We start from the raw sequence: 27,687 nt of genomic DNA, 5'->3' as shown, positions 1-27,687 counted from the left end.
CAAATTAATTTTGCTTCATAAGGTGCTGTTCGGGGAAAACAGGCAGAGAATAATATGTTTAATGACTTGCCAAAACCAATGGACAATGAAGTGTTCTGCAAAATTAAAAGCCACACGAAATTACTTTTAAGGGTTAAGTTGAATCCGGATGTTAAATCGCATTATGAAGCGTAAAAATAGATGTACTTGGACTGTTTTACATGTGCTTCTTTATTGCAATTTAGCATATGCATTACTTTTTACAACATACATTGTATATATTATTATTGAGTTGGTTATGCCTGCTGTGTATAGCATGTTAAAAGCACAGCAACTTACGAGGGCTTCAGTTAACAAGTCAGTCCGGTGCTCGCTGGAAAACTTGAGTGTCTCCGACTTCTTACCACTGCCTTTACGGAGTGTAAGGTTAAACTCAGTACCCTGTCCCTTGCCAACAGGAGAGATGCTGCATATATCATTGTACGGCCACTGCAAAGATAAATGCACAACATCAAACTATAAACCCGGGCTTTTTACAAAACATAATTTTATCCTACCAGGATAATACAGATATATTAAGGTAGCCAATGGAAATGTCTAACTCTAATGTTTTAGTGTCATGAGTACACGGTCTTCATGTCAATACCAAAGGGGCACATACATGGTAGCTTTATTCCAAGAACACGCTCACATTCAGCAGAACAATGCAACTATAATTAATGTTTCCATGTTCAAATGGATCCTAGAAGCAATCAACCAAAGACATACATTCTGAAATAAAAAATGTACCAACTACAACGAAAGTAGAAAATTGTAATGTTATAGGTTGGCAGATTCACTTTCAAATTCATTCAATTTCAGAAAGTTCGACTTTCCAATTTGTTTAAAGCCATCTATGATCAACTCACATTAAATTGCTCTAAACTTTTTGCCATTTAAATAATTTAGAGTTGTATGCCTGGTGGCAAATCCTAAGACTGACATGAATGAAGAGCATGAAAATGAAAAACTTGCCTGATTTGTGATTTCAAGTGTGGTTGGATTGTAGGTGGCGACTCCCAATGTCCCCACGGAGAGTACACGTTTGTACCTGAAAGCAGACGTCAGCTTAATGATATGAAGGAAAATTAGAAACAGATAGGAAAACTGCAGCTCATTAAAATAAAGTGGTGGAATAAGACTGTTTAAATGAATATTTTTCCATGAATGTTAGCCACACTAACCGATGAACATGTGCAACTTTTATTTTTCCCTTCATTATTGTAGTTTGTTTTCATGAGTTTTGCCATGCTTAAGTTTGAGAAGTTCATGAACTTACTTTTAGAGTAATTGTATCATGCTATTGTGCTTATTAATGAAAAATAACATCACAAAAAGTATGCTGAACACACCAGCTAATAAACATACATTTAAAATAAAAAATAGGATAATAGATGCAAAGCATATTGGACAATATCTTATGGCAGTTACAATAAATAAAAAAATCACCAGTTAAAAAACATATAAAGAAATCAATCTGTGACAATCCCACCATGGCAGCATACAGGTACATGCATAATACAACTGTTTAACTGATACATAAGTTACTACTACCCATGTAAGCTCAATAATTTTACGTGCTACTGCTCCACTGAAATCCCTAAAGTCATAAAACATTAACAATAAAAAGCAGAGCAGCGGCACATGCCTTCCTTGCTTATAGTTGCAGTGACTGCATGTTTACGCCACACAATGCAATAACATATGCAATGTCATCACGATCGAACATTCTCCATCCACTGCTGTGCAAATGTATGCTTGTACTGCAGATGTTGCTTTTGGTCGTGTGCAGCAGAAATCCATGCCATGTGTCCAGACTGCATTTCTCTAATTCCCCTTTACTAAAAACAAGTATTATAAAACATACCATGCTAGGGCTCCATTAATTATACAGTACTGGCTCATCATCACACCACCATCATTAATCAAATCTCAAAGCCCTGCTCATTAAAACAGTTTCAGGAATTTAAACTGTGACATCTTTATTTGGCACATGTAGTGCACTGGTTGTAATAGAGCACACACCACTTGCTTGGATGAATACAAAATGAATAAGCAACAACCAAGGGAAAAAAGGTTCACTAGAATCAAAGCTTCATAAAGGTCATCACGTGTGATTATAAATCCATGTATACAAGTGATTATGCCTCAAATCAAGATGTCAAATACTGCTTTAAGTTCCAAGCACAACATTAAAATTGGTAACATGGTAAGTACAATTGGTTTTTGAGAACTCTTTGATTGCCTCCAAAATAACAACCCCTCACACGTCTTTAATATTAAGCAATGGTTGGCCAAAAAATTATTCAGGTGCCTTGTGTTGGCTGCCGAGGTGGCTGTTATGGCAGATGTTAAGAAAGCACATGTGTTAGCAACTAGACAGTGATGTGTATAAACAAGCCTGTGGAATACTGCAGCATACCAATGTAACAGAATAATACCTTTATATTATAACGAACAGAATGCCTGTATTTACTACTAAACTTACCCAATTATGTCAGTGTGTAACGCGCGTGACGTCAAACCACGTAGACAAGCCCCCCTTCATTAATAATCATGAGCATGTGACGTAACTCCGCATGGAGAACCCCCCAACTCATTAATAATCATGAGCAGGTGACGTCCTCCAAATGGACCCCCCCCCCACCATTCATAATAATTAGCGGGTGACGTCACTCCACATGGGGGGGGGGGAAGGCACCTCCTCCCCCCTCCTCAGCGTCAATTTATAACCCTCACTACAAAGGCAGAACCCTCACGTCACGCGATCTCCGTAACGCTATTGAGACATAGAAGTAAAAAGGACGTCATGATGAACAAGCGAATATCACCTTTAAATGAAATAAGTCTGTGTCACCACGCCCTTACTAAATTGCACACGCACTCTATTCGCTTGCAAGTTTCAGATTTACTGCAATACACCCGTCCTTGGACGGGCAAAAGGCTAGTTTTATAAATAATAAGCAATGGACAATATAGTACACTAACTATAAATAACTGGTATAGTTGTACATCAATCTCACACTTGAATTCATTTCACAAGTATAAGGTAGTAAGACTCAATAAATAATACTTTATTGACCAGGAGTCCATCATAATAAAGGATAGAAATTATACGGTGAAATTACTCCAACAAAAATTGTTAATGTATTGTAGAGCACCACTGAGAAATATTTAAAATTGTTTAAACTCCCTCATATTACAAAAAAATTTGAGGCAGCAGCATTCAGGCAAGCAAAGTGTATGTTATCATATCACAATAAGAGCATCTTGCCCTGTCTTGCCAAGCAAGCACTAAGCACCGAGGTAGCATATGGCTTAGTGACAAAACTATAAAAAAAACTCCTTTGGAAATGCATGTGGTGCCATCGATTTAATGATGCAAAATCGACTGAGTTAACAGTTTCAGACAAGGCCCATCGGGGTATTCCATTTACTAGTACAGTGCCGGAGAATGACATTTAAAATAATGACACAAGCAGTAAACACAAGGGAGTAAAATAACTCACAACACGAATAGCATTGAGTATATCCAGATACTCAGTTCATACATGGCAGTACTTTAATGGAAGGCTATCAATCCCCCGGACAACACATTGCGATTCTGAAACAAGACTAATAGTTGCAGATATGGTTCGTATACACAGGTATTATTATCACCATTACCCATTACATTTTATGTACACATTCAGCCCTTTTGACATTCCACTCCTGGATGAGGGCCTCCACACAGTGTGGCTCATGGGGGTAATTTAATCACACTACAGCACATTGGTCAGTGCAGGTTTAAAGCGAGGAGCATAGATGTCGGAGCATATTACATACAGTACAACATATTTTGCTGCTGCCACCATTTAGCCACAGCTGCCTTTGATAACCTAACGTGTGTGGTGGCCACCCATCCAAGCACTGTCCAGGCGTGAACCTGCTTAGCTTTCGAGACCGACAAAACTGGGCTCATTCTGGGTAATTTGGTAATATGCATTAGATTATATAGCATCCATTTATTCAGTACAATAATAGTTGCATTTACAATAATTACAATTGAATCTATTAGCCGATGATGTAAAAATGCGTGTGTGGTGGACATTGGTAACAGGCCAAACATAATTGCTAGCATCCTTTAAGAATTTCTCACAGCATGTCTAATGGCAATGCTTCCAAATGAATGTCAGGCTAGCTGCCATGAGCTACACCATTCAGTCAATACCGGCAAGCATGCTTGTGTGGCATTTGAGTGCTTGAAATAATATGCAGCTATGTAACATAAAGTTCCTCCATTTATCTTCCTTAGATCATGGATGGCTCTCTATGCATATAGCACAAGTATCAAGTATCACTGTCAAAAATGCACACCTTAAAATTATGCAAATTGCAAGTATTTTTTGGCAATAAAATTACTTTCAAGTTGCAATGCACTCAAGTATATTTGTTCTAGTGATTCTAAACCCACTCTTACCAATACACAATCTATTGCGTAATGTTTTTATGACGTGACATTTCAACTGGTTATTTGCAACACCTGATGGCACAATGAAAAAAAACTGTTGCAAAAACAGTTAAAAAAACAAAGATGTGCAGCTGGTCAGAGATGCAATGAGCACAACTGTTTCAGCTATTCCTTGGTAGAGTCGTATAAATCCCAATGATCTCTTAAATGTAGACCTTTGCCTCACAATCACGGATAGTTATAACCACGTGAACTACCATGTCACCTACTAACACAATGACAACAAAGGAATGTGCATTACACTTAACGATGCAGTGAGACTGCAAATATATGGATATGTAACAGTAGGTTAAAAATAAAATAAAAACTATTGTACTGTTTTAATATTAAGACGAGCCTTCTCCATGAAAGTAAGACTTTGAAATATGGTTTAAATTAGACTGAGAACGCACATTGCTATCTGGAATAGTTGGTGCCAGTTTGTTTATCACTTTCAGGAATGACAAATAAAATCTACGAATACACACGTATAATATGGAAGTGAATATATACACATGCATAAACAATTTCAACATTACCAAAAGAGTTTGCCTGACATTTATTTTTGCACGCAAAATTCACCTTTGTATATTGTATGCAACATAAAATGTCCCGCAATATAGAATAAAAAGAATCAGACTTACTTCCCCCGCCATGAATGCTTTGTTGTGAAAAAGCAGGCCACGTCCTTGTTATCCTTCAGCACATTCATTGTTCTTGTTTACTCCTGGTGGCTGAATCAAACAAACACACACAAAAGGTTTTAGGTCCAGCGTAAGAAAATATATTTCCATCCTTGGACTGCCATGACAGCGTGACGCGAAGTAATTTCAGCGGAGCAGCTTTAAAGTGCCACGCACACCATTCTGGGCTTCAAAGTGATAACGAGCAGACTGCACTAACACGCATAGACCTACGCTTTTCTATTTAAATGTCACACAAGGCAGAAACCACAACGCTCGTGCACATGCTGCCCACACTTTTTATGAAATGGCAAAACTAAGCATTCTGATCACTGGTACAATCGCATAGTTTTTTTTCATTTGGGCTGCATAGCACACCAATGTGCTTTCAGTTTGTACCACGTGTTGTTCGGCATGTCCAACGTTTTACCCCACATGATATGGCCTTCTTCAGTTGCTTGTGCATATTCACCACGTGAAGACAAACTTCGGGCAACATGCTGAACAGTACGCTGCACAACTTTAAAACACATCAGAAAACTAGAAAAGTCGGCAATTGAGATTAAAAGTTGTATTTAAATTATTTACCAACATTGCAGTCATTATTTAAAAGAGTAACCAAAATGAAACAATACATAGAATTGCTGGACTCGGCGGTCAATCAAATGGCAAAGATGTATCCTTAGGTATAGCCAAGTGTGTGCTGGTATGAGATTCAAGAGCTGAGATAAAATAGTAAACACATGTTAAGAGAGCATGAGGAGCGATACCCACTTTACACTAAGCAATCCATTTATTAAAAATCAAGTCAGAGTCCACTGAATTCTCTGTTGTCCATGAAGAATGAAGAATCTGTTAGCCCTTGTCCATGATAATTGATTTAAATATGTTAGCCCTTGAGTAATGATTCCGAATGAAAGTACTCAACTCACTCATAGGAAGCGTGTTCCTACAATCTTCATACTTCAAATGAATGTTTGAATTATATTTAGAAGTTTATCCATGATGTAATAACCTCCCAAAAACACTGCCAATGATTACAGCATCCATTTAAAACGTGATGTATACTGTACTTTAAAAATTATGCAATCAAAAACATCATGGCATGGAAGTTTTTGAACTAAGGAAAACTATTTACAGCTCAAAATCCAGCAAAACTGCATGCAACCAGACCACGGCTGATTGTACCCTAAAAAAACATAAAAATATTATGGATTGCTTTCATTCACTAAACTAACAATCTTATCTTACAACCAGACAAAGCTCGTGGAAAAGTAACTTCCAAGCAAAGCACAAGCATAACACAAGGCAGTGGCTACGTGGTCAATGATTTGGTTCCTTTTTTTATAATTCAGAAAACTTGAGTCCATCAATAAACGGAGAACCATGGAAATGGGTTTTAAGTTTGGCGTATTAATTTACAGATTTCATTCACAGCATCACTTCCACCATTGAGTGAATAAACTGTTCACAACTTGTGACGAGACCTATTAATGACCACACATACACTATTACCACTACGTTTTATATGTATCATCACTACGTAGATCCTCATCACGAGATTTTACACACATGGCATCACAATTATGACGGATGCATTACTCTACATTACTCCAACAGACACATCATTACATCGCAGTTAAATTGCATTACGAGACACATCATTGCTCAACATCATCACTACTGCAGAAGCATGACTATTGGCAACATCGTGGACTTCCACGCTCAAGATGAGGGCCTCCTTACACCGTGTTGGTGGTCGTGGAGGTTGTTTGACCATACTTCACCACGCCGGGCGGATGAAGGTGGTGGGAAACGTACACGTGAGAGCATACATAGGTCAGTACAACAATAAATGTTTCTACACTACCACCTGGTGCCCACCACAGTATCGTACATTCCTAACAACACATCACCATGTCACCAGGCCGTAATCATTTCCCAACTATCACTGCTGCTGACCCAATCACATCATCGTCACACCGCGTATTACACACTTCCTATTATTGCATTAGAGACCTTAGGGACAAGTGCTTGTGCTGTGACCAGCAACACGCCCGACCGCCTTTGTCTCCCCCCCAATGCCAACATTAACACACGAACCACACAGGTACATGTTTCCGGCTGAGTTGACCTAGGGGGAGGCCCTGGACAGGTGCCAGGTTCAGGTTCCCCTTAACCCACCGAAACTGCGTGGCCGAGAACCGAACGATCGCCGCACTATCGACATTCGCCATCGATCACCGAGCCTCAGCGACGCCAACCCAAGGCGCTCGTGCCAGGCTAGGTGCACAAGCGGGGTGGGGCTCGCAGCTGTTAAAAACACGCCGCGTTCGTCCGTCTCCCGTCGTCTCTACCCCACGACGCTTCGTCCTCGCTCGTAGCCCTTCAACACTCGCCCCGTGGCTTGGCGTGCACTCCCCATGTTGACACGCGTGCACCACTGCACTGTACATCTGCACGGATGCTGCAGTGGCGTCCGCCCGTGTGTTCGTCGCTCGTGTCTTTATCCCCGTGCCCTCGTGTGTGTGTGTGTGTCATTCTCCTCCCCACCCCCCCGCCGCCCCGCCAACAACAACAACATCCCACCGCAGTGTCTAATCACCGTGTCCTGCCACCGCGCGTGTCGCCCGTGTCTCCTCGCAGAGATGCGGCCACACACACCTCCTCAAGACGAGGCCATGGCTTCCGCGAGCAGGAAGCGCCGCCGGGCTACTGCGCATGCGCGGCTAGAGATTTTCCTCCCCCCCCTTACTCCCCCCCCCCCTAACTCTCCCCCCCCCTTGCCCCCCCCTTACTCTCCCCCCCCCTACTCTCCCCCCCCCTAACTCTCCCCCCCCCTTGCCCCCCCTTACTCTCCCCCCTTACTCCCCCCCCCTTACTCTCCCCCCCCCCCTAACTCCTCCCCCCCCCCCCCTAAACTCTCCCCCCCCCTTGCCCCCCCCTTACTCTCCCCCCTTACTCTCCCCCCCTAACTCTCCCCCCCCCCCTGCCCCCCCCTTACTCTCCCCCCTTACTCTCCCCCCCCCCCCCCCTGCCCCCCCCTTACTCTCCCCCCTTACTCTCCCCCCCCCTTACTCTCCCCCCCCCCTAACTCTCCCCCCCCCCCTAACTCTCCCCCCCCTTGCCCCCCCCTTACTCTCCCCCCTTACTCTCCCCCCCCCTAACTCTCCCCCCCCCCTGCCCCCTCCCTGACTCTCCCCCTTACTCTCCCCCCCCTTACTCTCCCCCCCCCCTAACTCTCCCCCCCCCCTTGCCCCCCCCTTACTCTCCCCCCTTACTCCTCCCCCCCCCCTTACTCTCCCCCCCCCTTGCTCCCCCCCCCCTAACTCTCCCCCCCTTGCCCCCCCTTACTCTCCCCCTTACTCCCCCCCCACCTCCCCCCCCCCTTGCCCCCCCCTTACTCTCCCCCCTTACTCTCCCCCCCCTTACTCTCCCCCCCCCTTACTCTCCCCCCCCCTAACTCTCCCCCCCCCCTTGCCCCCCCCTTACTCTCCCCCCCCCTGCCCCCCCCTTGCTCCCCCCCCCTTTGCTCCCCCCCCTTGCTCCCCCCCCTTGCTCACCCCCCCTTACTCCCCCCCCCTAATTCCCCCCTCCCCCTTACTCCCCCCCGCCGCGGTCATGTGGCACCGCGCACGTGACACCGGCGATCATCGTCAGTCACGTGCTGTGGGGTTCGTGCGGCGTGTCACGTGACGGGTGTTTTGTCTTCTTGTCGGGGTTGGTGGCCTCAGCGTGCACGTAGCCTGGCACAGAGCGCCGCGGTGACGTCCCCGGCACTTCGTGGCGAATGGTTGTTGTTGTTTGGTTGGTGGTGGGGAGGAGCGGTGGTGCAGCGGTTAGCGCGCTGCGTTACAATCCGGGACAAATATAATCGCCTTGGGGAAGTTCCAGATAATTATCTGGACTTTCCCCTAGGTCGATTCAGTCTTCAAATGAGTAACCTGGTGTGAACTGTAAACATCGCCCCCTAGGGAGACAAAGGCGGCTTGGTGTGGTGCTGACCACCCCCCCCCCCCCCCCGTGTGCTGTGTCGGCCTTAAATGGTTGCTCAATAACAGCGCTTGTCTCTCAAGACGATATGGTTGATATTTGTCTTTGTGTGGGGTGGTCGCTGTTAGCACGTGCCTGGGGTTTACGTGTATACTCATTGAGTGACATTGAAGGCTTTGGTCTTCATTGCGGCTCATTCACCCGGTGCGTTGAGGCTGTTCTAATGACGAAAAACATCGTCATGTGATTGGCCTTCCCGTGAAAGCGACATAACTGTCTTATCTCGCCAACGGGAGGCATCTGCAAAAAATACGAAACAATTCTAGATTTGGAGTTTTCGTGACTGAAAAGTCACGTAGGTAAAAAATTAAAATAAATCACGACGTTTCGGACGCAACACAAGCGTCCGTCATCAGGTGGGACAACCACAGCAAAAACAGTTGCTGAAGTAGGCAAAACAAAGCACTCAAATGCTGCCCCCATGACCCTGAAGTCTACACTACATAATCGCTTTGACACTGCCAAAAGCCTCAAGAACAATTAAAGATCTGTCGACACGACTCAACAAATGAGCCAAGGCAACCAAGACACTGCGTATTGTCCAATAACAACAACCACGTACCCACCTACACGATTAAGTGCAATGAAACAAATCGTGTCGGCTGTGGACCTTGCTATGTTTGCACAGTGCCACCTCGCGTTGTGACATCGTCACTACAGCCATGGTCGCCTTTTCCCATCGCCCTGAATGGGTCTCTAACGGCGTGGCCCCAATGCGAAGCTGCTCATCACAACGAAGCAGGGGAACTCTCTCACTCGGACACCTTCACCGACGCCCCGAGACCTCCCCCGAGGCACAAATCATTATGTTGCAGCGGTTTCTAATACGAACAACTTTAAACGTTATCTTCACGAGGCCAATTCACGTTGGAAGAATCATGAAATCTTAGTTTTCGTTTTAAAATACAATTTTTTTTGGGAATTTTTTTTTTACAAAAATAATTTCCCATCTCCAGCTGATTGGTGGGGCGGCGCCACCAAACGCCCCTGGGTGGACTAACCGCGGCTGACATCTTGATCAGCTCCCTGTGAAAACAGATTGCTGCTCCTCCATACAGAGTCGAGGTCCTGATGTAAGCCCCTTCCTCTCGATGTTCAACTTTCCTGGCCGTTTGCTCCAGTTTTTCCGTAAATTTTCCTCTTATTTTCCATACATACGTAAATATCGTTGACTCTACCGCCCTTCCCACTGTGTGCCACGGTCAAAGTTCGAATACTTTTGCAGCGCTACGTGAAAACAATTAATTATCGCGTTAATCGTCAAAACGGTGACATTTTTACATTGTAGCGTATCTTGAAAAAATATGTCGTGGCGACTCTAAACGATAAATGGCGTGGCCACTGCCCTTGCAGGAGAATGCAGGGGCGATGACTCTGCCTCCCTGCTCATTTTGGCACTCAGGTCGGGGCAGATGTCTGCCTTGAATTCACCATGGGCATGGAAAAGGACTGCTCCGAATGTGCGATGGTGCCACCTGCAGTGGGCAGTGTCTCAGTGCAATTGTGGCCACGCAACCCAACTCTGGACCGTGGAAAAACCAATGTGGGTTCTAGATTTGAAGCTTTCGTGACTGCAATGATTCATACTCTTAGGTTTTTTCGGTAAAGTCACGGAGGTAAAAATAAATAATAAATAATAAATAATACAAATAATAGGAATAATAATAGAAATAAAAAAATAAATCACGACGTTTCGGGCGCAACACAAGTGTCCGTCATCATGTGGGACAACCACAGCAAGAAACAAATGCTAAAATGGGCAATAGAGCTGCTGTAACAAGTTTAGAATTCGGTGAGGACACAGCAGCAGATGTGAGTGTGAAAGCGATGGGTATTACCTTGTTATCGCGGCATCTCAGAAAAAAATCTAAGAGTATGTAACCAATGTGGGGGATCTGTGTTCCGTCAACAGAGGAGGAATGGTAAAGCTCCACGAACTCTCCTCTCTCATGAAGCCCCCGTGTCGTGGCTAGGAGACTTCCACATCTCCATTGAACTCCTGAACATAATTCCATCCGCAACAAAACTGTGTTTTTGTTTGTGTTTAGTTTGTTGTCTTTCCCCCGCACCTCCGAAAGAAGTTCAGCATATACATACAGTGGCTACAACCACGGTCAATCACCGACAGTATGTACAACTTAAAACATAGATTTTAGTTTCAATTCTGATACAATAAATAATGCTTATTTTGCATGAATGCGTTTAGGGTTTAACGAGGCACAACACGCAAGTTAAAGTCATTATTCGCCTCTTGTGAAGCTGCTGGTTTTATAAGAGATCTGGACATCTGTGGAGAAAGAGCATTATAGCTCATCGGATTTCTCCAGTATAAATATTTTGATTCTGTGATAAATAACACGTGCCCTCCCTTTTGGCATTGGTGACTGCAATCTTCTCTTCTTGCGTATGGTAAAACCTTCCTTCGAAGGGAAGCGCACACTTACTCCACTTGCAGCAAGCAAGACCCTCGGTGTTAACACGGCGGGGCGCAGGGCACACACACGGGGCCACGGGGTCACCGCCCAACGAACATTGGCCGCATTGTCCCCATTAGAAGAGGCGCATTCCCAGATATTCTCAAGCAAAAAGATAGAGAGACCCGGCTTGTACTTTTTAAGTTTAATTGGCACCGGGCTACAACGTTTGGGGCGTGAATCTTGGTGGGTTTATATGTAATGTCGCCGAATGTTTTACGATGTGTAAACAGCTGGAGAAAACTCCGCCAATGTTGTACTTTTGGACCCAAGTGGGTGAAAAGATTTCGATAAAAAGCTTTCGTGACTGCAGGGATTCATATTCATTGTTATTTCGGTAAAGTCACGTAGATAGGAAATAATAAAAGAACAAAAATAAAACAGCGTCCTAAATTAGGACGCTGTCTTTCCGACAGCTCTGTTCTTCACCTGAGGACGGCTGCTTGCGTTTTGGCCGAAACGTCGTGAAATTTTTCTTTTGTTTTATTTTCATTATTTCCCTTCTACGTGACTTTACCGAAATAACCAAGAATATGGGTGAAAATATGTCATAACATTATAAAATAGACTGTTGTACACTCGGAACAATCGGAAGCGTGTCTACTTTCACCGTGACACCTATTATACATCTTCTTGGTTATTTCGGTAAAGTCACGTAGAAGGAAAATAATACGAATAAAACATAATAAAATAAAATTGTATTTTATTATGTGATTTATTATGTTTTATTTGTATTATTTTATAATTTCCATTTGATTATGTTTTATTTGTATTCTTTTATTATTTCCCTTCTACGTGACATTACCGAAAGAACCAAGAAGATGAATCCCTGCAGTCACGAAAGATTTAAATCGAAACCTATTATACACCTTTCACAACGGAGTGGCTCTCTTCTTCTCCAGGGTTAACTGACTCTAAACTTCCCTTCCACCCCTTTTATCTACCCTTCAACTTCCTTAATTGCCATTGAGCTCCCTTAAATGACAGCCGCGTGGCTGTCCGCTGAACACAACCCATGTCACAACCACGAGCTTGCAGGGCTTGTTAGCTATTATCATCACTGTAGTAAGTTCCCTGCTGGGGTGCCACATGCCATATAGCCTCTCAATTCCATTGTATATGAGGCAAGGTCTTCAGAGGGATTGTGTTCCACTGCATGTACTATATACTCCCACATCCAACCAGCAGCGTGGAAGAGTAGGCCAAATACCCTAGAGAAAAAAAACTTGATTAGAACTTTCGTGACTGCAGGAATTACTCTTTGGTTCTTTCGGTAAAGTTAGCGTGTCTCTCTCTCTCATCATCATCATCATCACGGTAGGTATGAGATGTTAACTACCTCGCCTGGCACACAGGAGGTCGTGGGTCTGATCCCGACCCTGACGCCTGCTGTGTATTTGGAGTTAGCGTGTCTCTCTCTCTCATCATCATCATCACGGTGGGTATGAGATGTTAACTATCTCGCCTGGCACACAGGAGGTCGTGGGTTCGTGCCCGACCCTGACGCCTTCTATATATTTGGAATTTGCGTGTCTCTCTCATCATCATCATGGTGGGTATGAGATGTCAACTACCTCGTCTGGTACACAGGAGGTCGTGGGTCCGATCTCGACCCTGACGGCTGCTGTATATTTGGAGTTAGCGTGTCTCTCTCTCTCTCTCATCATCATCACGGTGGGTATGAGATGTTAACTATACCTCGCCTGGCACACAGGAGGTCGTGGGTTCGTGCCCGACCCTGACGCCTGCTGTATATTTGGAGTTAGCGTGTCTCTCTCTCCCACCATGGTCGCGTGGATTTTTAAATCCTTTATAATAAGTTCACTTGCTTGCTTGCTTGCGTGCTTACGACCGTGCAAATCTTTCGGTCGTTTCTTAACCCACTTCCCGTGATCCAATCGAGCTGACATTTTGCACACAGACTCGTTGTGCGTGACAATTTATTTTCGTGAAATTTTTTTTCCATCACTTTACACTTTTTAGGAAAAAATAAATTATATTTAATTACCAATTGCTTAATGGTGGCAGGCAATCATCTGACCCATAGGTGGCAGCCATCTCAAGCCAGAGGACGAGAGGACTCTAGCCGCCACGCATATAAAGGATTTATAGTGAAACACTTTGTTTTTACGGGTTAATTTTTTTTCCGAATCTTTCGGTTTTTCTCTCCATATTTAAAATCAACATCACGCGTTGAGATATCATTTTTGATGGCCAGGTCGTCTCTGAAAAAGAGCTATACAGATCAGTGGGCCTTACCTGGTAAAATAAAAAGTTTAGTTTCGTTAGTTTAGCAATTGCGGGGCTGCACCTCTATTCTATTTCAGTGCCTCGTAAATTAGAGAATACGGGACGCGAGATCCTTGGCCCTTCCGCCAACAGTGTCCGTGAGCAAGCAATTGCAGGGCTGCACCTTTACCCTCTCGCAGTGCCTCTTAATCCAGAGAATACGGGACGCGAGATTCTCGGCCTTTCCGCCAGCAGTGTCCGTGAGCAGGCAATTGCGGGGCTGCGCTCCTATCCTATGGCAGTGCCTCTTAATCCAGAGAATACGGGACGTGGGATCCTCAGCCCTTCCGCCAACAGTGTCCGTGAGCAGGCAATTGTAGGGCTGCACCTTCACCCTACGGCAGTGCCTCCTAATCCAGAGAATACGGGACGCGGGCACCTCCCATTGACGCGGATGGGGATCCTCCTCTTCCGGTGGCAACCGGACTCCCAATAGAAGCCCGCGGTAGGCCATGACGTCACCCGTCACGTGCGCACGCCCCGCCCACACCCCCCACCGAGCCCCCCCCCCACCCCAACCGCGCGCGCGCATCACTCGGTCCCGGGAGCCGCCCGACGTCCGATTGGCTCCTCGTCCTCACGTGACTTCGGAATGGCCGCTGCAGGTGGGGAAGGCTGCGGTGTGTAACGGCAACCGCGCAGTTCTTGTGATGAGAGAGAGAGAAACAACCACCGGGGCGGCGTGTGGGCTTCAATGTCTGCGAGCGTTCGTGTTACCGCTCGCGATATCGTTTTTTTTTGGGGGGGGAGGGGAGAGAGTTGCGTCAAGACTTTTAAATGTCGCTAGTCCGCTCGGGCATTTATCGCGTCGGCTTCTTTTTCCTTCCCTCGCCCTACGCTGCCTCAAACCTCTTCCACCCCCCCCCACCACCACTACCAACACCCGCCTCCATTCTCCGTGAACGCGAACGAACGCCGCGTTAACCCGCCCGCCCTCGCGATCGTATTCCGTAGCGCGGATAAGACGCCGTCGCCGCGGATCCGCGCTCGTGATTGGTTCCTCGCCGCGCTCCCGCTCACCCGATTGGCTGCGCGCCCCCTCGCCGTGAGCGGCGGCAACCAATGGGATGGCGCCGTCGCCGATGCGCTGCGGGGAATGTAATGGCTCGGCCGCACAGGCCCCAGGCCTCACCCACATGGTCTTTCGTTCCCTCCCCCGCCCTGCCCGCCCGCCTGCCCCATGGTTCCCTTGCGTGGCTAAAGGCCCTCGGTAGAGCAGAAATAACGAGGAGGGAAGGGCGGTGATGGTAGTGGCGACCCGCTGCAGTCCCCGGGAATTATTTCGGGGCTGCAAGCTGCTCGCAGGATGTCCCTACAGCGACCGCTAGTTTAGAGGGCCTAGACGCATGGCCCTCCTATGGTGAACGCGTGTTCACTGCAGCAAGCCGCAAGCTGGTCTTTGGGGCGTATGCATTTAGGTTTAAACGTCTATTGTTGTAGCTCACGATATGTTTTGTATCGTGCGTGTCAACGTCGATTTTTGTACTGCGAATGGAGAAGTCAAACTCGGGAGTACATACCAGATGGTACAAAGGGTGAATTGAGTGGGCTTAACGACCCACAGTTGAGCGTCATGTTTATACAATGAGACTAGATTTCCCGACGGTATTTTTCGTGAATCAGCCCATGGGCCTTTGGACCTACGTTTTTAGCATTTGTTAATCCTGATTAAATTTTACACACTGGACGATACACGTTGACCCATGAGTGCTGATTGAGTGTGCTTCCAAGCATTCAACCTCCGTGTTTTGCGCGCTTGTCTGCTTTTGTTTCATTTTGCAATCCGTTTCTGATTATATTGACTTTAAAATGGGCTTGGGCAGGATGCCTTGAGAAGGGATGATGGCCAGTGATCGAAACCTACGACGGAGTGGCGAGCGTAAGATCTCGATTGAGTTTTGCATTTCTGGATAGTAATGCCACGTGGTCGTGGATGCGTGCTTCCAGCAGTGGCTAGATCATGGTTTAAAATGCAGACCGTTCATATTAACCCCATACACTTGGTATTGACCAGCATCCTAAACATAACGAGCCAAAGTGAAAAAAATATGAATAATTGTCATTCTCATTTCCAGTGGACGGCTCATTTTCCTTCCACCTCATGAATAGCCTTATAATTAAACATTTTTAAAATCCACCGCTGGTCCGTACATTTGTAAGTACCTGTATATTTGCAATATATGTAACTCGGTCGTGCACGACAATCCTAACCAGCACTATGGGGATGCGCATTTTTCTTGTGTACTGAGGGAAGCCTCATTACGAATGGAGCCTTCAAAATGTGGACCATGACAGCACACAATTACATAATCTTTGCGAATTTTGTTTCAGGAAGGAGCTTTATAGCTAATCAGATTCCAATATAAATACATTCTGATTGACATACACTGAAGCAGACAACGTCCATATGTTGGTTTATATTCCTGCAGTAATAACCAGGACAGTCGCTGAATTCAAACTGTGAATCCTCTGGAGCATGTGGGAAACGTACTACTCCCCATGGCCATGTTACCATCTCCTTTATGGCTGCTGATCATTAATTTTAAACAGGATAAGAATAAAGTATGTGTTTTATTAAAGTTTATGCCGTTGTCCAAGCTCTCGCAAACAAAGCCAAATAACAAAAAACATTTAACAAAAATTGAAGTGCCACTAAGATTTCATGAAGTACCAAAATACACATTCAAATTGGAGTGGATACAATTAATCATCGTGACAAGATAGTAAAAAAAACTGGATTGGTGAAATATGCATTAACATAAATGCAGAAAACATTAACCCTCTGATATTTTCTGACATGGTCATAACATTCAGTGGGAATTAACTGAAGGAAATTTTGGAAAAAAATAAATTGAAACAAAGGCTGAATCAAAGGTCATTTACACTAAGTTCGCTAAACAATTGGAAATACAGTATCTGCCGTAGAGACAACCTAGGACAGATTTGTGGATAAAAAGTAAAATAGTGAAATCAAGAGATGAGCAGCTTGTGCATTTGAAAAGTTGCACTAGATAGTCAAAAGTAACATGTCTAAAATTCACGTTTTTAATCTGTACCATTTCATATGGCATGGCTTCAAACATAGTAATTGACAAAACTATTTGGGTGAAATGTGCATACAAGCATAGAGGTCTGCATTCTTGGAATTCTACGGAGACAGGAACACATGTATGAGGGAACATGAACAAGTTAATGCCATTCAAACTTTAGTGGGCTTGAACGTTAAATTTCGTAAGAAGAATATGGCTTGTGGTCAATAAAAGTGATGTAGTGGCAGCTAAGGAATTGAATGCATTCAAGACGGTTTCAATTGAGGAGACGGAGTGATATAAAATCTAGTGTGCAGGTGTGAGTGGACTATTACATGGCAGGCTTATAAGAGATGGTGCTGGCTTGGGGAAGTTTTCATTCAGCAATGGGTTGCTTTATGAATGATGAATTTAGACACGAGCTGTTAGGGTTGCTCCTTGGTGCAGCGGTTGGTGGTTTTTGCTATGTGTCCGGCCACCGGAGTTGGATTTCTGGCCACGGCTATCTTGAGTAGTGAGTGATAGCTCAACGTGGTCCATGGCTCCCCCTCTTTATCAACTCATAATAACCAACGTGGTGAAGTATGGTGCAGTCGATCCTCATGACTGGCGAAGGGTGAAGGTCTTCATCCAGCAGTGGTATAAAGGACTGGCCATAATCACTTGTTATATACGAGTCATCCCCATTATTACGCCCAGATGCTACCATATATTACATATTGCTTTCATTTTGGAAATTGTTATTTAAGAACATTGTGCCAAATAAAATTTCAAAAATCGGCGTGATGCAGGGATGTCTAATCGCCATCTTTGTTCACGTATTCCCATGGGTTTAAATTATTATTTTAATGCTTAGCTTCCCAAACTATCCATTATGTTGTAAATTGGTTGTAACCCTCAATTCAATGGAGAGCTCGAACATGGTTCACCTTGCCACATTCCTCCATTCAAATGCAGGAATTACATATTATGCATATGATAGAGGAAACAGTCAAATCTGGTTCATGGTGGGACAAAGATTGCTTTAGAGATGTATTAGAGAAGATTAACAATTAGGAGTTCTTTGTTTTACTAGTGAGATCTCACAATGTTTGTATGAGTTGACAAACTCACCCAGGGTTTGCACAATATTAGCTAAAAATTTTAAGTAAAAAGAAAATATCAAGGAGCTGTCTGTAGGGTAAATATTTTATTTGGTAAAATTAGCGCACTGACAATGTGCTGTTCCATGACGGCATACTGTCCTGGGATTCACAATAAAAATGTACAATAATTTTTGGGTCATATTTTTATTTTTTTTATAAATAGCCCTTTGCTTTATTTTTGTGTGTTGTTTGTTGTCCTTCCCCTGTACTTTCAATTAGCACTTATCTAGTATGATGCGAAAGAAGTTCAACAGTGTTAATAGTGTTGAATGTAGATCTATCCATTTACAACTAACCTTTTTGGAAATGGTGTTTGAACGGGGTGAAAGACTTGATGAATATTGCATACAATACATTGTATATTTTTATTCACACGGGATAGCTTATTCTATCCATTACCATAACATGTTTTTGGAATTGTATGACATTTCTGACAATACATTATTGTGTGTGTGGTCCTTGCTGTAAGAAACCCTTAGTTTATTTGTGTATTGCTGGAATCTAATTGTACCCACCTGTGGCACCTTTTAGGCAAGAAAAAGCTGAAGACCAAGGGTAAGACGGTGAGTCTCAATGACTTCCTGGCAGAGGGGGGCGCACCAGCCCCTGCCATGGTCAGGGCTCCCGTCAGCTGGGCTGATGCCACCGAGGACTATGAAACAGATGGTGAGTGTTTTCTTCCACACTGCATTGAATCTGTACAGTTGGGACATTTCCTTTTGCATGGTTTTATAATGTATTTGTAGCTGAAAATATTTGGTGACAAAATGGCAATTAATACTTTCTCAACTCGAACAGCAAGGATTTTAGCTCTGACATTATTTGCTTATAAAACAGTATTTTGCGGTGCATAGTACTCGCAATGATGCAGATCTGGTCCGGTAGCTGCCAGCTGACACTGGAGCTGGTTGTTGGATGCAAACGTACAGGGAGAAACTCCACAGTTAACGTACCTGGCATTATGTTGTTGGAATATTAACATATTACATTCAGACTACTAAAATAACAAAAGGAGCAGCAGCAACTGTATTCAATAAACATATTTAAGAACTGAAACTAATAACAGAATAAAAAAATGACCAACTCCACCGTTTGTACTGGTGCAAAGTAACACTTTGTATTTTAATGACGGTGATCCACAGATTCCCCGGTGTGGCCCTCTGGGGACAACTCTCCAAATCGGCGGCCTGTAATTGACCGCTCCCAGCTCCCCACGGCTCCACGTGCTGCCCGCGGGGCTGGAATTGATACTAGCCGACTGCCCAGCAAACCACCGTACACCGCTTTCCTGGGAAACCTTCCATACGATGTCACGGAGGAGTCCATTTTTGACTTCTTCAAAGGACTCAAGGTATGAGCCTTAAACATGTGCTATTGGCTTTGCAGTACTAATTCTCATTTAGACCATCATGTGAACTCCGGTCATCCTCGCAGCAACTTTTGGATAGCCGTCAAACAAAGACGGCCACTGCATTGCGCACTTTCAGATGCGCTTCTGCGCCCGTCTGGGGCGCTCTTCCGATATTAGGAAGCCACTGGTGCTATGCACTTTTAAACCTATATAGAAAACGAATTTCTTTAGAATTGCTTTTTGTGCTTAGTTTGTGCTTCCACTGCACCTCCGATTTAGTGCGAGAGAAGTTAAATTTCAATACATAATACGTGGGAGAGTGGTAAAAGACTCGGATTCATATTTATTGAAACTCACAATGTAGGAACTACCAAGATAATAAAAGGTAATTAATACAGTAGTTTAAAGAATGGGATGTCTTACGAATGGTGGAAGGTTTTTTCTTGCCATGTGCTGGCTGAAGTGATATTGTCTCATTTAATCATGTGCACGGAGTACTTTACATGACTGGTAAATTAAATAAATGCATGCTTTCCTGTGGAAGAATATCAAAAGTGCATTTCTTTTGGTTACATGTCAGAACCACCCCATTTCTGTTGGCTTTTTAAAAGCCACACTGCATTATTTTCAGCACTATTCTGAGCACTTCAAATGTATTTCAACCCTGTCATGTTTTAACACTAAAGCTTTTACCGAAATGGTTTTTCTGTCCTTGGAATGTCAATAAAAATGAGTACTTGTAAGTACATAGCAAGGAACTTTTGATCATGTACTTAATACGCTAACACACGGGTCAGCAACCAAAATAACATCGAGCAATTTTTTTGAAGTGCGTAAAAAAACTCAATATTTCAGAAACCGCAATGTACGTGAATACGAGATGGTCCTTTATAAATAACATCATGAAGCAGTCCTTAAAAAGCCGCATGCGGTCCCGGAGCCGCAGGTTGCCGACCCCTGCCCTAACAATGAAGTGGAGAGAACAAAAAATAAACTTCTCAAATGCTGTGCACATTGGGGAACGAAGCGACATGTCTCGGACCGTGTTCGTGAACATAAGGCAGATTTGAAACACGGTAGGACCAATGCTTCTACCGTTGCTGATCATTATTTTAATGCGACTGGCTCACACGAAATGTATTTTTTGAAGACGAAGATACTTTGCAAACCCACTGGCTATCAACAAAGATTCATTCATGAAGCCATCCATATATACAGACATAGACACAATTTCCACCGAGAAGATAGGTACAAACTCGGCAATCACCGGAGGGACGTTATCAACCAGTTCCAGTAATAAATGGCTGTAATGTTTCCATTTTAGACCTGGCAGCCCTTCAATTGGTGGAAGCCCACCACCAGGACCATCGCTGCCCACTACTACCATCACCACTAGCAGTTGCCCTTTATTGGTGGAAGCCCACCACCTGTAGTGGGTAATGAGGGATCATTACCCACTACTACCATCACGTCTAGCAGCAACCTCCTCTGTCAACAACATTAACAGCTGCCCCGCCGATGCTGCTAAAACTGAGCTACGCCCATGTTAAACCTTTACCTGGCAGCCCTTTAATTGGTGGAAACCCACCACCAACGCCGCCGTTGTGCATCACTTACATTAACATTAGCTTCTCCGCCCATGCTGCTGACACTTGGGCTACGCCCATTTTAAACCTTTATAAACAGTTTTCCTTTAGAGGCTAATCCCCTTTTCCTGATGCCGACCGCTTGTCTTGCGATCGAAACATCGTGGTTGTTATTTTATATATTTTTTTCTTATTTTCATTTTTATTCACTTTGTTATTATTTTTCTATCTCCGTGACTTTAACGAAAGATCTAACCCAAAAACCTATATTATGGATGATATTGGTCGCTAAAGCGTACGTGTTAAACTTTACCGAAAGAACCAAAGAATATACATTCATAAAGGAAGTTGGAAAAAACATTTTCAGTATTTGAATGCTGGGTGAAAAAGCACAATATCAATAATCCTATGAAGGAAGAAGCAACTTTTGGAGGAGATGCACTAATATTTGGACATTTTGAAGCACTTGCATAAACTATTTAAATATAACGCCTTGTTTACTTTTATTGTTTCAACAAACAGGTTTTGACTTTTCATTGTAAAGTACATTTAAATATTTTAGATTTTGCATTATTTTAAAGTATATATTTTTTACCAAAACCTGTGTTACACGTATTCTTAATTCACCTTTATTTTAGTGGCAGAATGCTTTTTATCCACAAGGTGGCGGTTGAGGGTCGTCCTTTGTTGAATATTTACTTTTTCGTGACTTAAAGCTTTTCGTGACTGTAGAAATTAATATTCTTTGGGTTTTTCGGTAAAGCCACGTAGATAGAAAAATAATACAAATGTCACGACGTTTCGATCGCAACACAAGCAATCATCATCACGTGAAAAATGTAGCGGGCGAGCTACTGAGGCAGGATTTTATAAAGGTTTGAGATGGGTGTAGCCCAAGGGTCATAAGCAAAGTGGGAAGGGCTAGAAATGAAATTTGCATGTAAATGTTAGATTCTAGAGCTGAGCTACCTCCACGAAGGCAAAGCTGTGGAGGTGGCCATTGTATTGTGAGAGATTAGCATGTCAATGTAAGAAAAACGAAATCCACCGAGGAAAACGAGCAACGTTGGCTGTGTTAGTGAGACAATATGATTAACTTTTTCCACAAACAGCCCACCTTCACGAAAACCATTCTTTTAAGCGTTAGCTTTGATCAACAAGGTCATGCATTTATTTATCAAGGTAAATTCCAAACAAATGTCTTATCTCGTGTAAATTGTGACCGAGTTCAGTGTGGAATAAAAAAAAATATGCAAGTACAATTCTGTTGAGTAAGAGACATGGTATGATATCGTGTGTAATTGCAGATACTCTATGACAGGCTTGGTGAATAATGACTTCCCTGCAAATATTTCTGATCGATGTATTGCACCTATTGATTATTTGGAATTAAATTTAGTTGTCAACTCAACATAACAAGCAGTGAATGTTAAGAGCATTTTTTCAGCATTAGCATTCCATTTGCTGGGTGCATTGTCTGTGTAGATTTGCTTCTCATGGAACATGGTTGGAAAACATGTTTGATAAATATAAAGGACAGGAGATATTTACATAAACAGGGCAGCAGGGTGACCAAGTGGTTATTACATTTTCTTCAGGGTGTAGGGTTTCTTAATTCAAATTCAGTGTCATACCTCTGATTATACACTGCAGAAATCATTTGTAAACAAGCACATTGCCTGGTAGTTTCTATTCACATTTAATATCAAATTACATTTACCACAAAGGACCATTGTGACAGTCAAATGTGTATAATTACATTAACTTGCTCTAAATTAAGAGTTTGTGTCTTCATGATTGCTGGCCATGCATAGATGTTACGGAACTATACTAAGCATATTTTCGCTGGTCAAAACTGCTGCAAAAACGAGGGTCTGGATGGCCCACAGTACATTTTAGTTCATGATTTGTTTTATAAACTGGCTCTGACCTCCAATTATGATTTTCATATGCAAAATGCAGTCATTTCATGTAGATGAAAATATGAATTACATCTGAAATGTGCGTTTTTATATTTATTAAAGCTGACTATGCTGTCCGTTATGTTTTGGAATGCGTGACAATAAACGTTCATTGTTACCATTGAAAGATACCCTTTTGTGCTTTTGGGTATTTAAGAAAGCCTGTGTAATTCTTTGTCTAATACATGTACATCCTCTCCACTGCAGATCAGTTCTGTCCGACTGCCACGAGATGCGCTCAACCCAGATCGGCTGAAGGGGTTTGGATATGCTGAGTTTGATGATATAGATTCACTTCTTTCTGGACTGGCTCTCAATGAGGAGGTGTGTGCAACTGCAAACACATTTTTATAATTTTATTCCTGAAATTACAAATGGAGTTGCATTTTGCCCTCCACATGCTGCATGCCTATATGTGCCTATTTTTACCAATACATGACTTTTTAAACTGGCATCACTGTTTTCTTTCACAGAGTTTACTCAATAGGAAAATTCGCGTGGATTTGGCAGATCATGTACAGGATAAAGGTACGAAGCATTCAATCTGGTGAACAGCGGAAAAAGACAAGCCTCCTTACACGCCTTCTATCCATTTTTTGCACCAATATCTGGACCTGTGTTGATCATTGTGAGATGGTATTTGCAGGTTACTGGGGCTTTGATAGCCCAATAGACGGAAGCAGTAACCCTGGCATTTGTTTTATGTCCAGATCGTGAAGAGAGATCAGGATTTGGTGGAGGACGTGACCGCGACAGAGACTGGGCACGGGACTCTGGCAAAACAGACTCATCCGACTGGCGTGTGAAGACGCCTGGCGAGGAGGAGGAAGCAGGCCCACGCAGAGGCCGTGACAGCTACTCGGAATGTATGAGCAATTCCATCCCCCCCACAATCCTTGTGTATTCGACTGGACATCTGTGAAAAAGAGCTTTATCATCATCGGATTCCTCCAGTACAAATACATAATCTGATTCGTAAAGTCTCAAAACTCTCTCTCTGGTTTCTACTTGTCCTAAACTTGTCGATTGATAGCTCAACTTGAGTTTACCAACACAGATTAATATTATAGTTACATTACAAACACATTTGTAATTAAGTGCCACAATTTACAACATGAAATATAATTTGTGTGGTTTTTTAAGCCACCTGTATTTGCAAGAAGAGTGCAGCTTTTTGGCATTGTGCTTAACCCCAATTTTTGAGGGTAGTCTCTAATTAAACGTAAAAACAATGTGATATTTTAGTGAAATGTATGTTTTGTCTCATGGTTACAATGTGGGCTTTGCGCTGCTTCTCAGGGGGCCGAGATGAGCGACGGGGAGGCGAACGGGGCGGCGATCGAGGCGGCGATCGTGGCGGTGACCGAGGTGGTGATCGAGGTGGTGACCGAGGTGGTGACCGAGGCGGTGACCGGGAAGGTGGAGCTTTCGGGCCTCGACGAAACTACGATCGTCCTTCGGACAGTGCCAGCTGGGGCTTCGATAGGGAGTCGCGCGATAAAGGTGGCGGCGGCAGCAGTGGCGGCGGCGCCTTTGATGGTCCTCGAGACAGAGGCAGTGACCGAGATGGCCCCCCCAGAGACCGGGGCTTTGACCGCGATAGAGGCTTTGATCGAGATGGCCCTCCCAGGGAGCGCAGGGGCTTTGGCTTTGGCGGCCGAGACAGCTCTGGGGACAGGCGCAACGAAGATCGCTATGAGCGCAAGGATGAAGAAAGACGGGGAGATTCAGGTAGAGGCACATCCGCAAACACACGACACCTGATACTTTTTCCTTTAAATCGGTTATGTGCTTGCAAAACTTTAGTTTTTCGAGTGAATAAGGGAGTTTCAGAAATGTGGAGATGAGGAAGGAGGCAAGAGTGTTACCCATCTTGGCCGAAATAGAATTTAATTTATGACTGGGACATGTCGTAAGAGAAGCGGGAAACCCCACATTGGAAGAAAATTTATGAACATGTTTGCACCAGGGTGAAGACTGAAGGGATGGTCTAGAGCAGGGGTCGGCAACCTATGGCTCCGGAGCCGCATGCGGCTCTTTACGGGCTGCTTCTTGACGATGAGTACGTATGTACTCATCGTCAAGAAGCAGCCCGTAAAGAGCCGCAATGCATCTGAGTACGTATGTACTCAGATGCATTGCGGCTCTTGAAATACTGAATTTTGTACCGAATTGGAAAGAAATGGCTCTTGTTGTTATTTTGGTTGCCGACCCCTGGTCTAGAGTGAGAGGGTTCGCTAGTGTGAGCGAGCATATTAAGGACTCTGGAGTTGGTGTGGAAATTGAGCAGGATAGCAATGAGGGAATATAAAGGAGCAGAAAGAAGAACAATTGAGGGAATGTAATCAGTACTTCATAAATGATAATGCATCTAAACATAAGATGTCCCCATTACATGTTTCACAATATATCAATTTGTGTTTTGTTTCATGTCAGTGCCCTTTAGAGAATTAACCAGAATAAAATGCCAGCTCGTCTACTTATTGAATAATTTCCAAGGCTAGACCCCATTGGGCTGAGTTTGAGCCTAGCCTCTTTGCCAAAACCCCCTTGTATAATGGTGGTGAAGATCCTAGTTTGGCAGAAAGAATTGTCATTTGTTGTTGTGACCATCTAACAATGGTTATTACCACATTGTTGTAGTGGTGACAACTACGCTGTGTTTGTTATTTGTGGCAGTGCGGGGGGTCGATTGAGACCGTGTTGATGCTCTTGGCATGCGATGTTGACATTTGGTCTCGGCGGAAATGTCTCGCAGGGCCTGTCCAGCGCCCCAGGCTGGTGTTGCAGCCACGCACAGCACCCAAGGAAGAGGTGACGAAGGCCCCGGCTGCAGCCGGCTCGAGTGAACCCGTCAGCCGAGCGGCTTCCATCTTTGGGGCGGCACGTCCCGTGGACACAACAGCTCGCGAGCGCGAGGTGGAGGCCAAACTTCTGCGTGAGCAGGAGCGGGGAGATCGCCCACGCGGTGCTGACAGGTGAGGAATGGCGGTGGCGGGTTCTGCTCGTTCTATTTTTTGGCTCCACACCAAACACATCCCAATTGTGGCATTTGGAGGCTGTGAATAGGCCATTCTTGGCAATGCTGCGCGCACTCACTTAAGTGCTCGTCGCATTGGAGAATGACCTCGTAAGATACCGCAGAAGTACTTCTTGTGTGACATAAACTTAATACCCATGGAGGCTTTGGCTGAATCTTATTAAACTTTTAGGAGGGTCCTGCATGGATGTTTGGTAATTTCTTTATTTTTCCTGTCGAGTATAGAGATAGGCTTTCTTTGGAGTGCTGGGCAGTGCACCTCCATGCTTTGCAGAGTCTTAAGTCATCACGTTTATCATTCATTTATGTAATACGGATAAAAACCAGACACCTATATGAGGTTGTATTAAATGAAATGGCAAATACTGTCTCTTGTGAAATTATTGGTGACTAGGCTGAGAATTAACTCACTGCACTTGAATCACTTTGATTTACAGAGGTGAGATGCACTAATTTTTTGCTCGGGTTCAGTTTAACAATGTTTTTTATTTGTATTTTAAATTCATGATATCCATGTGGTAATGGTATAATATTTATTCCCCTTACAGTTTGAACAACAAAAATACTCATTTGAATGGAGCCGGTGGTGGTGGTGGTTGTTGCCAGAGTGGTGTGTGTGTATGCAATGAGTTGAGCAAGCAGTTGAGTACTCGTCTGATCTTGCTGTGGAATCGATCAGTAAAGGTCACCGGTGCACTGATTGGAAACCAGTCAGGGAGATGTAAATGAGAGAGGCCTTCATCTCTCCACCCACGTGTGGGCGTGCATTGGCGAGTGGTCCTGAATAATAATCTGGAATCGCCATGGTAATGAAAGGCTGTTTTAAGTTCTGCCGTGGCTGCATGGATTTTATGTTTGTATAGCCTTAGTATGCATTATAGAAAGTCTAACTGTATATTTGTTGGCTTTGGCAGATTACTGTATTCCTATCTGCCCTTGTTCCCATCTTCCTATTTATGGGCTCAGACGTTATGAGGCTTATTGATTGCATAATTGCATTACCATGTTCTCTTGCAGTTGTGCGGCTTGGCTTCAGTAGAAATTGAAATATTTGCAGTGATAAGATGTGACCATTCATGAAATCGTTTAATTGTTATTTATTTTAGTAGTAACTTCTCGCCACCAGATAAATGTGAGCATTATTAATCCTCAAAAGAAAGAAAAAATCACTGCATGTGTCTATTGCAGGCAGTCGAGTTGGCACACTGACCGGGAGGAGAGGTCTGAACCCAGACCAAGAGAAGAAGAAAGAAGAGAAGGTGACGGTAACAAACAAAACTTTACACACCGACATCAGTCTGTGGCGTGCATGATGTTGTTGAGGTTAAAGACCGAGTGGCGTCTCTGCCTGCAAAAAATGCTGTGATTCTATTGGCGCCCTGCCCCACCTCCCCCGTGGGTTTGCCTTTGGTACATTTTACCTGCGGGTGGAAAAAAAAATTGCTTGTCCGCAAGATGGATTGACTGTGCTTTTGCCCAGTCACTTAACATCACCGAAAGCAATGGTAAAATAATGGATAAGCCAAAATGTCAAACTCTTAGGTTTCGGGGTGTTGCGTCTTCTGCATG

General features: G+C 43.9%; 2 protein-coding genes across 4 annotated transcripts in view; one reads left to right on the top strand and one right to left on the bottom strand.

Moving 5' to 3' along the window:
• Positions 1 to 7,892, bottom strand: part of DNAJC13 (DnaJ heat shock protein family (Hsp40) member C13) — a 51,506-nt gene extending 43,614 nt beyond the window's left edge. The window contains exons 1-4 of the mRNA XM_061554643.1: positions 7,796 to 7,892; positions 5,152 to 5,241; positions 994 to 1,069; positions 319 to 468 (exon numbers count right to left, since the gene is read on the bottom strand). Of these exons, the coding sequence (XP_061410627.1) occupies positions 319 to 468; positions 994 to 1,069; positions 5,152 to 5,219 (294 nt within the window). The 5' untranslated portion in view covers positions 5,220 to 5,241; positions 7,796 to 7,892. The remainder of the gene's footprint in view (positions 1 to 318; positions 469 to 993; positions 1,070 to 5,151; positions 5,242 to 7,795) is intronic.
• Positions 7,893 to 14,515: 6,623 nt separating this feature from the next.
• Positions 14,516 to 27,687, top strand: part of LOC133344620 (eukaryotic translation initiation factor 4B-like) — a 30,559-nt gene continuing 17,387 nt past the window's right edge. The window contains exons 1-9 of one of the 3 annotated variants that reach the window (XM_061554642.1): positions 14,516 to 14,611; positions 18,712 to 18,846; positions 19,323 to 19,531; positions 23,286 to 23,402; positions 23,552 to 23,606; positions 23,789 to 23,944; positions 24,378 to 24,809; positions 25,837 to 26,056; positions 27,307 to 27,383. In XM_061554642.1, the coding sequence (XP_061410626.1) occupies positions 14,599 to 14,611; positions 18,712 to 18,846; positions 19,323 to 19,531; positions 23,286 to 23,402; positions 23,552 to 23,606; positions 23,789 to 23,944; positions 24,378 to 24,809; positions 25,837 to 26,056; positions 27,307 to 27,383 (1,414 nt within the window). In that variant the 5' untranslated portion in view covers positions 14,516 to 14,598. Of the gene's footprint in view, positions 14,627 to 18,711; positions 18,847 to 19,322; positions 19,532 to 23,285; positions 23,403 to 23,551; positions 23,607 to 23,788; positions 23,945 to 24,377; positions 24,810 to 25,836; positions 26,057 to 27,306; positions 27,384 to 27,687 lie in introns of all 3 variants that reach the window. The other 2 variants (XM_061554641.1, XM_061554640.1) reach the window with 2 other exon arrangements.

Source organism: Lethenteron reissneri, chromosome 20, assembly GCF_015708825.2.
Source record: "Lethenteron reissneri isolate LAM-NWPU_2019-01 chromosome 20, ASM1570882v1, whole genome shotgun sequence".
NCBI classification, from domain to species: Eukaryota; Metazoa; Chordata; class Hyperoartia; order Petromyzontiformes; family Petromyzontidae; genus Lethenteron; species Lethenteron reissneri.
This window is presented reverse-complemented; position numbering and strand designations above follow the sequence as displayed.